The 14,760-nt window shown below is 37.7% G+C and overlaps 1 protein-coding gene across 1 annotated transcript; it reads right to left on the bottom strand.

Annotated features, from left to right (window-relative positions):
• Positions 1 to 10,535: 10,535 nt before the first annotated feature.
• On the bottom strand, positions 10,536 to 10,937 carry LOC145682872 (uncharacterized). The gene has a single exon (XM_081754238.1). The coding sequence runs from the start codon at positions 10,935 to 10,937 to the stop codon at positions 10,536 to 10,538; it is 402 nt and encodes a 133-aa protein (XP_081610364.1).
• Between the last annotated feature and the right edge of the window lie 3,823 nt (positions 10,938 to 14,760).

Below are 14,760 nucleotides of genomic sequence, written 5' to 3'. Positions count from 1 at the left end.
AAAACCGTGAACTGGCGTGCTCATAAGATCAGTGCAATTTGTAGTTATGTTCAATTAGCAAGCCAAATACCAAATGATGTTACATGTTCCTGTATTCTTTATATCATAGTATGATACTACAAATATAACAAAATATTATGATAAAACAAATCACCAAGACGCCAGGGCGGATTAGGTGTTCCTGGAACGGTGGCTCAGTGATTGAGCGTTCACCACTGGTGGATGGGGTCCCTGGTTCGATCCCACGTCTCGCCAAATGAAATTTGTGGTGACAAACACAGTGTGTGGGGGTTCTCGACGTTCTCCCGTTTCCTCCCACTTTATTAATTCCACCATTTCATTTCATTTATTCCACCATCATCACTGTCTCCTTTAGCCTAGCCGGCATACTTGTGGGACGTAAAACTCAAAGATTTCATTTGCATTGTTTTGTTTTCGTATTACTAGTAATAGCAGTAGTGGTATTCGCTGTCGTATTAGTATAGTAATAAGTAGTAGCAGTAGTTGTAATAGTAACAGTAGTAGCAGTGGCGGCAATAGTGGAATTAGCACTAGCATTCGTAATCGCAATAGTAATAATAGTATTAGCTGTAGTAGTTGTAGTATTAGTATCACATACGGTGTAGAAGTTTTACATATCTTCTCTGTTACTTGTAATGCATTAATGAGTGTAGTATAAGACTTTTACGTCCATGAGCTGTATTATTGTATAATAAACATGACTGGACAGACCAAGCACAAATAACAAATAGACAGACAGTATAGAGATATAGAAAACAAACCTTGGGTAACTTTTCACACGATTTTCCTATTTGAGAAGGACAAATAGACAGTGCAATATTATGACGACATATTTCTCATTTTCCATTACATGTTGAAGGATTGACTGGATTTATCAACTTGGTTGTTCTCAGGCCGGTTACGCCCGGCCTGTTTAGAGCCCGGCTCCTTTGTGCCCGGCCAGTTTAGAGTCCGGCCCATTCTCTGCCCGACTCGAGATTCGGGCCGGATCGGGTCGAGACGGACACAGAATACAGATCCATCCGGGCCGTCTTCGGGCCTGGCTTTGCAGACACACGGATAAAACCGTTTTATAAGACTTCCAGCATTTATGCACAGCATAGGTTTGAAGGTCATTTCTATATTAACTTCATGAATGAAAGGGAACTTGTATTCCTCGAAAGGCATTTGTTGGTCCTTCAAGGTCAATCGAACCTTGGTCAAGGTCAATGAAAAAACTGATACTAGGAGAATTATAACACGCCACTCACTACAACGATATAACAGAATGCTGCCTCCGGCTGTTAATAAAAGGCTTAACTAGCTGGAACTCGCTAGTACAGGAGCAACGTTATATGCCAAACAACGTTGTACTGTGTAAGAAATGCTAGGGGTTGTTCTGTCTATGTGCGCCGCCTCCTTGGTGTTCCCTGGTTAAAGCACTCACACAAATAATTTTGTCAGGGCGCTGCAGGCAAGATTTTTAGTTTCGAAACATAATAAACATAATAAAATAAATATTTCTCGCTTGACACTATTAAAAAATAAACAATTAAAACATAGGGATGGGAGTTAAAATTTCTAACCTCTAAAACATAATTGATTGTTTCAAATGTGTTTTTGCAAAGGCAACCAAGGAACACACTAAGTTAGTCACTTTATACTTTATGTCCACAACAAAATCCTTGCAGGGAGCGCGGTGGCTCAGTGGTAGAATATTCACCTCTGATGCTTAGGGTCCCGGGTTCGATCACAGTCCCCGCCAAGTGAACCTTGTGGTGGACAAACACCGTGCTCGTGGGTTTTCTCGGGGCACTCCCGTTTCCTACCACTTTCTTCATTCCACCATTTCATTCATATCTCATCATCACAGTCTCCTTTAGCCTAACCGGCATAACCGTGGGACGCAAGACTCAAAGATTTCATTTTCAAAATCCTTGCAAGTTCTTATTGCAGTACCATTAAAATTATTTTCTTTTATGATGATATTTTCATTTTAATTTGTATGAATGTAGTATTTTATTTTAGTAACGTTTGATAATATCACTGCCTCTTGCACTCATTGTGCATCATGTAAGTTGTTGAAAATATACACTAAATACCACGATTATATATGTTGGGAATATGCATTACAGGAATTAAACTTGAACCCGGGTTTCAACCTGTTTCTTTAAGTCAGCCGTGTTACCGACTGAGCTAGGACAGTCCCAACTTATCCTTATATTACCGGTATACTTTACTTTATCACAGCACAGCCCTTTATCACAGTGTTCATAAAAGATTTTAACTAAAAAGAAATCAATAAAAAAAATCGAGACTCCCCTGAAAACATATAACTCGTCCCGCCATTTATATGCACCCACATACATTTTGGAAAGTCGGCGCCGTTGGTTCTATCTGTTGTTTTTGAAATCAGTGTTTCTTTCAGAAACTATGTTCCGGGGGGGGGCACACTTCGTATTCCGGGGGCACTATCGATAACTCTATTTTTTATTATATTATAGATGTATTATTTTTGTCTCTTCCGGGGGGTACTCTCAGAGCTCCGGGCGGGCAGTACCCCTTAAAACATTTCTGGAAGGAGCACTGTTTGAAATACACCTAATCTAATATAAATAAAATAAAAAGTTTGTTTGTGTGTCTGTCTGTGTGTATGCATGTATCTGTGTGCTGCCTGGAGACCAGACAAGAGGACCGAGAGTTACCAAATTTTGATCTTGGGTACCTTGGCCCAGGTTACGGATCAAGACGAAGCGTCTTTTTTAAATCGAACCAGGAAGTCTCAGGAGACGTTTACAGGGACATGTAAAAGTAGTAGAAGATAACCGATATTAGTGTCGAATTCTAAGTTTTGGCGGTCGCTGATATCAATGGTGAAACTCCGATTGCATTAACTTCCAAATTAACCCCACTTAGTTGAGGGTCGGGGTACCGGAGATGATAACTGACATGTAAAAATAATCCAAAATGGCCGATATTAATGTCAAATCCAAAGTTTTCGCACTCGCTGAAATCAACGGTGATACTAGAGAGGCGTTGACTTCCAAATACAGCCACCATGCTAATAATGGGTTTTTCTGATAGTTATTAATAAATGCAAGAAATAAATTATTAATAATAAATGGGAACAGATAGGAATGCATTATGAAAGAAAGAAACGAAATTGTAAACATACATAACCATGTCTGACCTTACATAATCTATCCTAAACCATGATCACTAATCTAACAAGAAGAAAGTAGACTTTGGTAAATTAACTTCGGGGTCATTTTTCGCGAGGTAGTATTGCACATTTAAAATATGAATATTTAGGGATGCGCACGAGTCGAGACATGTCTCGAATCTGGACTGAAATTCGAGTTGACACACTTTGTAAAATTCGAGACGAGTCAAGACAAATTTATTTCTCGACTTTAATTTTCGAGCCGAGACACGAGTCGAGTCGAGACTTTTCGTAAAAATCTCGACTCGACTTGAATTTGTCGAAAATCTTTCTATAATTTTTAAAATTATTTTGAAGAAAGTATTCAGTCAGAAACAGCCTTGAAACCAATTCCAGTATTTATTACTTTATAAAGGTACCGAACGCATAAACTTAATGGTTAATCTTTCGAAATCAAGATTTAAGTTTCAGCTCAATTCCGTTAATTAAAACTAATAATTAATGTCGTGATATTTGATTGTACTTCAAATATAATAATAATAATAATAATAATAATAATAATAATAATAATAATAATAATAATAATAATAATAATAATAATAATAATAATAATAATAATAATGCTCTGGGGGACATACACGTGAGCATGTATCTAGTATAGCTCGAGCAAGGCACAATGACGGCCGACGCGTATCGCACACTGCTTGCAGACTACGTACACCCCTTGGTGACGACCATGTTTCCCAACGGTAGTGGCATTTTTTGAGCAAATAATGCACCATGTCACAAGGCCAGGAGTGTGATTAAGTGGTTCAAGAAATGTTCAACAATGTTCTATATCTGTTGATAATGTGTGAATTACAAGGGGGATGAGGGAAATCCCCATTGGTAATACTATATGCTCCTATAGCCAAAGGAGATTTCCCTCCATGTCAAAGAACTATGTGCTGTGTAATTAAAATGTATGAGTTGTTTTATCTGTTGTGTGTATGAAATAAATTATTAAAAAATGCAACAAATAAATTATTAACAATACATGTGATCAGATAGGAATGTATTTTGAAAAAAAGAAAAGGAACAGTAAACATACGTAACCGTATTTAACTATACATAATGTGACTAAAGTAACCGATGGTAACTAATTTAGAATAATGTAGGAAAGATGCAAGAAAGCAATTAATAATAATAAATATCAATATATAGAAATATATATTGAAATATAAATTGAAATATGAAAGAACAATGTTTCCCAGAAGTAACTTTGTAAATTTAGGATTTAGGATTTAGATTTCTGGGCTTTCGGCATCTGAGACCATTTAACCCGTCACGTTCGAGGGATGACATCTCTAGGCGAACACACTTTCCGGGGAAAGGGAAGGAAGAAAGGATTGGTTAAGAAAGGAAGTGATCTGAAACCTAAGGTATCACCCTGGCATCTTCCTGGTGTGAAAGTGGAAAACCAAGGAAAATCTCATTCAAGGTGACTGGCCTGAAAAACTTTTAAATTTTTCGACTGAGTGCCCCCACCAGGAATCGAACACGGGACCGCCTTCATGTAACCATATAAACGTCTGTTTGTCTATTCCATTACATTGCGAATAGGCGAAATTGGAACAATGTTGCATCGGAGTCAGTCAATTAGTTCGAATAAAATCTGTTATTCATAGCACAATCCCTTCGAGGACATTTCCAAGATCGAGGCAGTAACCCACATGGTCGAAAGTAGTGTTTCCACGAGATGAGACGAGAGAAGACTTCAAGCTGTCTAGTCTCGTGAGACGAGACACGAGAAATGTCTCGTCTCGTGGCAACACTAGAGCGGATGAGGCCCACAAAAAGGAGCTGTTATACAAAGTGGTTAAAATTACAGCTTTTAACCACTTTTGTTTGGTTATCAGCACAACACACAACACGACTACAATCTTCCAATCAGTGTTTCTTTCAGAAAAATGTTCCTGGGAGGGTATATTTAGGATTCCGGGGGTACTGCTGGTATTATTCTATTATAGATGTATTATTTTGGTCTCCCCGTGGGGGGTACTCTTAGAGTTCCAGGGGGCAGCACCGCAAAAACATGTCTGGAAGAAACACTGCTTAAAACAACGACTACTTAGTTTCGACCACGGGCGCCCGAAGGGAGGGGGAAGGCGCCCAGCCACCCTTGCTCACGAAAATATATGTGTAATATAGCAAACTACGTATATTAAATATCAGGCGTAGTATAGCAATCAAGGAGATGACTCCCTTAAAAATTCTTCGGGAGCCAAGGTTTCCAGTAATGAATTATTACGACAGGAATATTTGTCAATATCGACGGTACAGTCGAAAGGCAAGACTTCCCCACTTATTCTGAATTCCTTTTTTCAAAACCTCTGGCGCCACTTCAAAATATAAGAAGGCCCATGTGATTTTCTGATTTCAAAAATGACTTTGGTTCGAATAACATCATAAAACAATAAAACGAAACTAAATTTTATTGTCAAACCAGCATCCTTTCAAACTCAGTACAGGAAAAGGCCTACACGTTTCTGTCTTTGTTCGGAACGAGAAAACTCATGAACAATGGTTAGTTGCTGATGAAACTGGCATTAAGAGAACTTGTATTTCTATAAAGGATTTTTATACATAGATATAACCACCAGCCCTCGGAATGAAATATTCTGAAATACTGATCTCAAAGAATGTTTTAACATTTTACTTGAATCTGGAAGAGTATCACTAAATATTTAAACTTGAATCGGTTGGAAAATAGAAATGAAAGCTGTTTGTAAGAATCATTTAAAAAATAACTTTAGGTCTTCCTTGTTATTTTAGGATAGTCCTCATTTGAAATACTTTCGCTGGTATACTTTCGATATTTTTTTCATTTTTGAGATATGAGACGATACGAGGAATTTCAAGAGACGTCTCGTCTCGTCTCGGAAACGAGACGGGACAAGTAGTCTGTCTCGTCTTGTGTCTCATATCAAAGGTTTCTGTCTGGTCTCGTGGCAACACTAGTGGAAAGAAAGAAACTAAAGAAATCTTTGGGTTTTACGTACCACGATTATGCCGGTTAGGCTAAAGGAGACTGTGATGATGAGTAATGAATGAAATGGTGGAATGACCAAAGCGGGAAAACGGGAGAACCCCAAGAAAACCCACGCACACGGTGTTTGTCCACTACAAAGTTCACTTGTCGGGGACTGGGATCGAATCCGGACCCCAAGCAAAAAAGTTGAACGCTCTACCACTGAGCCGCCGCGGCCCCAAGAAAGAAACAAATATGTAAAGATACATATATGAGTACACACACACGGATAAAGTAGTCATACATGTATTTTAATCTTCTGACTACTTAACCCCGACTAATTTAAGATTGCAAGAAAGTAATTATTAAGAAGGAATATAAACATATAGAAACGTATTTTGAAAGGGAAAAAAAGCAAACCGTACCAGCCATGATATGAATCTGGGTTGCCCACTCAACACCTTACCGAATTATCTGCGGTAGAACTTGCAATTTGTGGTTTTGAAGCTTTATTTATACTGTGTGTGTTACGTAACGACGCTACGGGATGTCATTACTAGTGCGACCACCTCATTCAAGACCCTTTTTGTAAATTGTTTGAGGAAGAAAGAGTGATTTCGTAAATCAACAAAACAGATCTTGTATATAGAGGGTGTAACTAAAAGGTACGACAAAACTTCATGGGTGGATTTCTTATTGGTAGACAAGCAAAAACGTTGCGATGACCATATGTCGGGAAATGCATCGTTCCAGAATTACGGCCTTTGAGCCGACTACTGGTGTGAAATAGTCACATTCTGGTCGCTCCTTAATGTGTCTCAATTTAAACCTCAATATATCAAACTCTGATTAAGAGAGGAAGGTAATTTTAGTAGCAACGTGTTCTGCAAAAATTAAGCTTTCCGCTGATATGCATTTTATGAGTGTGTCCCCAAGGAATGCCATCTCCAAAATGCTGATGCAAAAATCAAACAAAAAACAAGTAATTAACCTCCCATGTCCACCGTGGTACTCCCACCCATACATAAAATATACAGGGTGAGTCAAAAGTCCTTGGACACCTGCATAAGTGAAAATCGACGGGAAAAGTAAAAAGTAATGATGGGAACGGAGGTTTGATGAGGGGCCGCAACTTTTGAAGTGTATGTGATCTTGAAATCCGCCATTTTGGATTCACGTCATTTTTTTTAAATGGGAAGGGGGTGTATGACCCATCAAATAACACTAGCTTAAGCTCAGGAATTTAGTGGTGTAATTTATTTTTCCTATCTGGTACAGTTTAGAAGTTATTAATGTTCAAAGGTGGGAAATTACCTTGATACTGAATGCTACAACACATGTTCTACGTGTTGTCCATTTCGTGCAATGCACAACTGTGGTCCCTGCAACCACTCTGACTGGAGTCTTACACGCAGGAGATGTCTCCTGAAGTTTGGTCACAGGCTTGTTGGATGCGTTCCTCCAGGTGTCTCAAATCACGGATTGTCTCAGCATACACTATCTGCTTAAGATGTCCCCATAGATAAAAATCAAGGGGCGTTAAGTCAGGGGATCTGGGCAGCCACTCCACAGGACCACGGCGACCAATTCACTTCCGTGGCAGTTGTTCATCCAACCATTGACGGACACCAAGTCTATAGTGTGGAGGGATCCATCGTGCTGAAAATAACATGGGAAAATGCCGTCAGCGTTCAGTGTGGCAGGGAACACAAAGTCCTGCAACAGCATCAGATACTGTGGTGCAGTTAAGGTGTTGTAACTGAAAAATGGCCCAATGATGCGGGTGTCCCATATGCCACACCAAACCATCACCTTCGCTGGACTATGTTCTCGACTCGGGTCAACCCAGATCGGATTTGCGTCACACCAGGGTCGACAATTATGTCGATTAACCTCCCCGTTCAAAGTGAGATACGCCTCGTCACTGAACAGTATGCCCTTGACAAACGCAGGATCCAGTTCGTGTTGTTCAGTAGCCCACTGGCAGAACTCCAACCGGCGATCAGGGTCATCCTCGTTCAGTTTATGTTGCATGTGCAGCTTGTAAGGATGCCACTGATTGGTGTGCAATATCCGGATAACGGAGGATTGGCTTATTGGACATGCTAGGGACACACGACGGGTACTTCGTGTAGGACTTTTCACAAACGACGCAACAACCGCCGTTGCAGTTTCGTCATTGGTGGCAGTCTTTGGTCGCCCACTACGTGCCCTATCTTGAACAGAGCCCGTCTCTCGGAATTTGGTGATCTTGTGAGCCACCGTGCTGTGCGATACCGGTTCTCAGTCTGATCGCCGTCGGTTGTAGTCAGCTGCTATTGTTCGGTAGCTGCGTTCCACTGATACAAGGATGATTTTGATCTTCTGTTCACGTGTCAGACCTATTTTAGATCACCTGGAACAGAGAGAATTGGGTCAGTATCAAGGTAATTTCCCACTTTTGAACGTTAATAACTTCTAAACTGTACAAGATAGAAAAAAACAAATTACACCACTAAATTTCTGAGCTCAAGCTAGTGTTATTTGATGTGACATATACTTTCCGATTTAAAAAAAGACTTGAATCCAAAATGGCGGATTTCGAGATGGAGGCCATGAATGACATACACTCCAAAAGTTGCAGCCCCTTATCAAAACCTCTTTTCCCATCATCACTTTTTACTTTTCCCGTCGATTTTAAAACTTATGCAGGTGTCCAAGACTTTTGACTCACCATATATATATAGGCGGAAAGCATCGTCCTTTAGAAATACATAGATATCAAAAATATCTTCCTAGGTTAATTAGGGTCTGAGTTATTGAGGTTTAAATTGAGTCACATTAAAGAGCGACCAGAATATGACTATTTCCACCATTAGGCGGCTCAATGGCCTTAACTCTGTAATGATACATTTCCCGACATATGGTCATATGAACGATTTTGCTTGTCTACCCATAAGGAATGCACCTCTGAAATTTTGCCGTACCTTTTTGTTACACCCTGTATATATGTGTGTTGGTGCAACAATAAGTTCCCAAGAATATAGATTAATTCATTTTTGATTTTAATCTACACAACAAATGCTTTTTATGAAAGCAAGGAGCCTGCGAGTTAAAGATGGTTAAAGACCGTAAATAAAATTGAAGATCTGAATTGCAGAACATCCGAAGTCCACCGGAGTACTATTTTGTTTTTAGAAGAAAGACAAGAAGATTATACTTGGAATGCTATTCTGTTTAGCTGAAATTATTTTGATTTTTTTTTTAAGTTTTGACTTGGACTTACGTATTATGCAAGTGAATAGCCCTGAAACATAGATGCTAACATAAAAAAAACAGAAAACGAAAAATACGAAGAAAAGAGTGGACTTGGGATGTTTTGTAATTCAGGTTTTCAATTCAAACTTCAAATGGAACTGGGGTAACTCGCAGACAATGGCTGATTTAACACTAGAAGGACCGCACTTTCTACCTACCTATAATGCCCGCAATGGGTCATTTTGACCCATATTAATTTTTATACTGATATTATGAATTTTTCTGTTGGGTTCTTGTCTTTATGCACTAGAGAGCGCGAATTATGGTAAATGTTAGTTCAGAAGTACTTTTTACGTACATTAAGGGGTAAACAGAAATACTTATATATACAGATATACTTATATATATATATTTATATATATATATATATATATATATATATATATATATATATATATATATATAGAGAGAGATAGATAGATAGATAGATAGATAGATAGATAGATAGATAGTTACAGGATATATGGAAATGATATATGCTTAAACAATACACAATTTATTTTCCTAATTTGCATGAGAATTAAAATGTTGAAAAAAATAAATGATTTATTACAAAATGATGTTTCTAATAATTTTCCTTTTATTATTATTTTTTGAACACAAAATTGTTTCTAGGCAATCTGTTATTTTACAGATGAACACTTTAGTTAACATTTTTCCTTTCTTATTGAAATAATTTGAGAATACAATGAGCTATAGAGCTTCACCTACTCATGAAAATGGTGCAAGGAGAAAACTGTCTTACACGTCTTTCTTGCACTCATTACATACCAACACTTTCGATGAGCACTTTCCGCAGGCAAATCTTTTGCATGATGGGCAGCATGCAGATGACCTGTTGGCACTTTTTGGTGCGACCTGGCAGTGCTTTCGTTTTGTAGAACCCTTAGTTTGCTGTGGAAGATATTGTTTGGGTTGTAGATTCCCTTTCCTTTCTTTTATGATTTCGTCAGGTAGATCCAAGAGGAACTTCCTTCTGCTTATCCGTCTTCCAGTGACTGCTTTGTAAACTATCCAAGAATTTATTCTTGTCAAGTCCAATATGTTATAAAGAATATGAACTGGTCATCGTCTACTACCAGCTCGAACAGAGTACTTACGCGCCATTTGGTCCAGAACATCTACACCCACTTTCGTGTGATTGTAAAAGACAACTGTTTCAGGCTTCTTTTTCCTTGTTGTTGGTACTTCTACATCAGGATGCAGAGTGCTCAAAATTAGCACGTTCTTATTCTTTCTACAGAGGTAGTCTGTCATCGTGTGGCCATATTGGTTTTTATGTATTTTTGTATCATATAGCTCTCGATTTGGTTCCACTTTCTTGACACAGACTGGTAATTCTCTACGTTGTTTCCGTACTGTGCCAACAATGCTGATATCATCTTTCTTCAACTTCTCAGCTAGCGAAACAGAAGTAAAAAAGTTGTCGCATGTAAGGTTCAAGCCGGTTTTCTTATATGATTCCATTAGATGTAAAACTACATATTCGGGAAGAGGCTGATCTGCAGGCTTATTTTCGTCTTTTCCTAGGTAAGGAAACCCGTGAAGATAGTATTTGGTATTGACGTCAGCTAACAGCCAGTACTTTATTCCAAATTTATCCGGTTTCGTTGCAACGTACTGCAAAAATCTGCATCTACACTTTGTGGGATATAGTTGTTCGTCACATGTAACATTTTCCCTAGGGGTTGAAACAATTGAACGAATTTTTCACAAATATGTCCCATATTGAAGATGCAAGGGCAAATTTGTCAGTTTGTAGCTTGATTCTTCTCTCTGCACGTATATCGAATCGAATGTACTTCATGATTTCAATAAATCTGTTCCTAGGCATTGCATCTCTAAAAAGAGCTACTCCCCATTTGCTGGACCAACACTTTTCAGTGGCATATTCCGCAGACGTAACGCACCTCTAACATAGAGCAATGCTATGAAAATTAGAAGTTCATCTTTATCTACTGTCCAATTAGGTTTTTATTTCTCCGCCTCTTTATCGGTACATCTTTTGATAATTGATAAGAATTCACCATTGATAATCAGTCGAAATGCACTAAAGAACGAATCCTCGGTTATATTTTGCTTTGCATAACGTGTTGGCCCTGGAGTAATACGTACGATGTTATGCGTCTGTCTTCTACCCTGAGATGGAGCTGATGAATCTATAACCTCCCATTTTGTTCCATCAGCTGCAGTTACAGATCTTGGTATATTATGTGTTTGTGGTACGGAATACTTTGCAATTATGCTAGTATTTCTTCGTTGTTACGTACAATTTTCGATCTTTCCTGTGACATGCTTCCAGAATGATCACATAAAAATTGTATCTTGGTCTACAAAGCAGTCTGTTTCATCACATCACCCGTCACCAATAACACAAGTAACTTGTAAATATTGAGTAAGTTTTGAGAAGATCAAGATGCTTTTCTAGAAAGCAAGCGACCATTTCTCCATTGGAGCTTATTTAGTTATTACTGACAAGGATTGGAAATGAATAAATATGGAATAAAAAATAACAGACGTAGTGAAAGAAGATTTTTTATATGCATGATTACAGCATTAACGAATAATATCTAGAGGTAGCATTATGTATTTTATGCTACACCTGGTAGTTACATGTATTTTATCCTTGCGCGCCATCTGTCAGACACATCAATAACTTCAGTAAAAATGAGGTACGTCTAGTTATGTGTAACACAGTTGTAAAACACAATAGTACAAACTATGTTGCTATGTGTTTAGTTCGTACCAAATATTTAAATAGAAATATACCGTAAAAATGTATGGAATTTAACATGGGTCAAAATGACCCATTGCGGGCATTTTAGGTATAACTATAAAATTTGCCTTAGTTTGTGAACCCACAATGCTCTGAATTTTAGTATTGCTGCAGGCCAATAGCATTAACAAATTCATAAAATATTATTCACTTAGTATTTCAAATACGTTTACAGTAGAATATTAAAATATGGTGATGGGTCATTTTGACCCATCCGGTCCTTCTAGTGTTAACACTTTGATAATAGCTGGTGTAATGGCTGGTTTGAGAACACAATTGATATGGCCTCTGTAGCTAAGTACACTCCCACCCTCCCCCCTCAACATTGGATACGGAAATTAAAAACTTCTTTAGAATTTGATTGTTGATTCCAGTATATTTCAAGCATCACTTTTCGGAATCTGGGCCTGTGATATGTCGATATATCGCTATCATCGATATCTATATTATCATATATCACCATTCGATATCGCAAATATATGGACATGAATATAATCATTCTAAATTTTCGATATCGATATTCGGGGAGTGGGGATGCGAGGTATAAAGGTCCCCTAAGACTTGCGATGGATGAAGAAATTAAACTTACTTTTTGCAAGATTGTTTTCTAATGATAATATATTTATTTCCAAACATTGCAATGTAAATACATCCACTTGCAAATTTGCAATATTATATGATGTAATTTCTTAGGCGCTAGAACTTATTTGTTCCCTGAAGAAAGAAACAAAATTCACGTGGAAAAGCAAGTACTTCGAACTTTGAACTAGAATTTACCGTAAGAAAGTTTTTTGTTTCTCTTCCTTGGAGATTTCCATCCCTTTTGGCCTTTGGGACCGCTAACTGACAAAAGGTGCACACATGATCGCTATATGCATTTATGCTCTGAGGCAGAGTCAGAGATTTAGAAAAGGAAACGACTTTTTAAAAACAATAATAATAATAATAATAATAATAATAATAATAATAATTATTATTATTATTATTATTATTATAACAATGGGGTTTACAACTAGGGTCTTGTCTCTTTATCTTGCATGGGAAGGCCGCAAGTCTGCTACGCCACTGGTGTCCCCTATTCTGTGTTTGTATCTTTTTCGTTTCGTGTAGATATTTGTTTTTGTGCTGTTAGGCTTTCATATGAAACTTTTATATTATGTAACTCTTTCTTTTTATGAGTTTCTTTTTTTGGGTGGGGGGGAAAGAGATAAATGCTTTCTTCTGATATCTGTTTCTTACAATTCATCTTGTTTGAACTGCTTAAGTAAGTCATTTTGTAACTTTTGATGTCATCCAACTCCATCACAATAATAAAATTGTCATTCTTAACAATTTGTTTTATTCTCTTATTTGCAGTTTGCCACACTGATATATTTGTGACAAAATTGAGGTTTTGTCCAACGCATTTCGAATTCGCAACCAACCCAACCGCCGAGCTTTTTGGGTTGCCTGCTATTGCAGGAAAAGGAGAATTGCAGGTGGTAATGCACTTTTGGAGTCGTGTATACATTATTGTCCGTCCATAAATTGCATTTTAAGTGAACGGTGGAAGAATTTCTCACGTTTATTTTAAGCCCGAAGTGAATCCAAACTTATATTTGTCAGAAACACTTTTAGTGACGTTGAACAAGTTGTAAACACAACCCCTTTCTTTAATATTTGTACATATTTTAGTTAATATCAATAGACCAAATTCATTGTATCATTTCTTACGTGTAATACAGAATATTTTATTGGCAAATATGAATATTTAAAACGACTTCTCGGTGTTCGAGTTTTTATTTATTTATACTTTAAGTGTAAAGCGTAATTTCAACGCGAGAGTTTAGGTTACGGTATGTACTTCGCATTGATATGGAAGTAGTGAACTATTGCTCGCGGTAGACAATTGCAGATAAAGAAAGGAGTACGTGTAAATATTCATTTTTTGCCTCTTAAGTCAGGATAATTCATACGTAACCGACCACATTGCGACCAATCTTGTCATTCAAGTCTTCCCAAGCTTCGATGGCGGTTGGCAAAGCAACTTTATGCATCCTGACGAAGGAGATGATTGGGAGAGTTTTACTTTGTGGTTAACGTAAATCGGAAGATCAAGGCTAATTCACGCGACCTCGTTCATCAAGCGATAGCAGGTTTTTGAATGAGAAGATAGTGTAGGTGGAAGTTCTGGACTTGTGAGCAATACAGCTAATATATATAGCTTCAAATCCTTTTCAAGTTATTTTATTTTCAATGCAATCGTGAAGAATCAAAGAGTGATTTCTCATACTAAATGAGCATTCCTTAAGAAAGTGGACACAAACACTTGTGTCATGATGGAGACGATTTGCGCATGTTATTGGGCAGGGGCAAGGAAATTACTAGGACATTCGAAACACTTCGTTCATCTGCAGTATGTACTTTTTAATTTACCGTTCTATGGAAGAAAGCACTACACCATTTGTTAAATTATAACGTCGAGAAATAATTTGATAATGAAATGAAAACAGAACTTTAGAAAAGAAATGATTA

The sequence above is a fragment of the Thermobia domestica genome, chromosome 4 (assembly GCF_964235325.1).
Source record: "Thermobia domestica chromosome 4, izTheDome1.hap1.1, whole genome shotgun sequence".
Lineage (NCBI taxonomy): Eukaryota > Metazoa > Arthropoda > Insecta > Zygentoma > Lepismatidae > Thermobia > Thermobia domestica.
Note: the sequence above shows the minus strand (reverse complement) of the source record. Positions and strands in the feature narration are given on the sequence as shown.

Coding starts and splice junctions, on each gene's coding strand:
- LOC145682872 (XM_081754238.1), bottom strand. CDS start 10,937: ATGGAATCATATAAGAAAACCGGCTTGAACCTTACATGCGACAACTTT.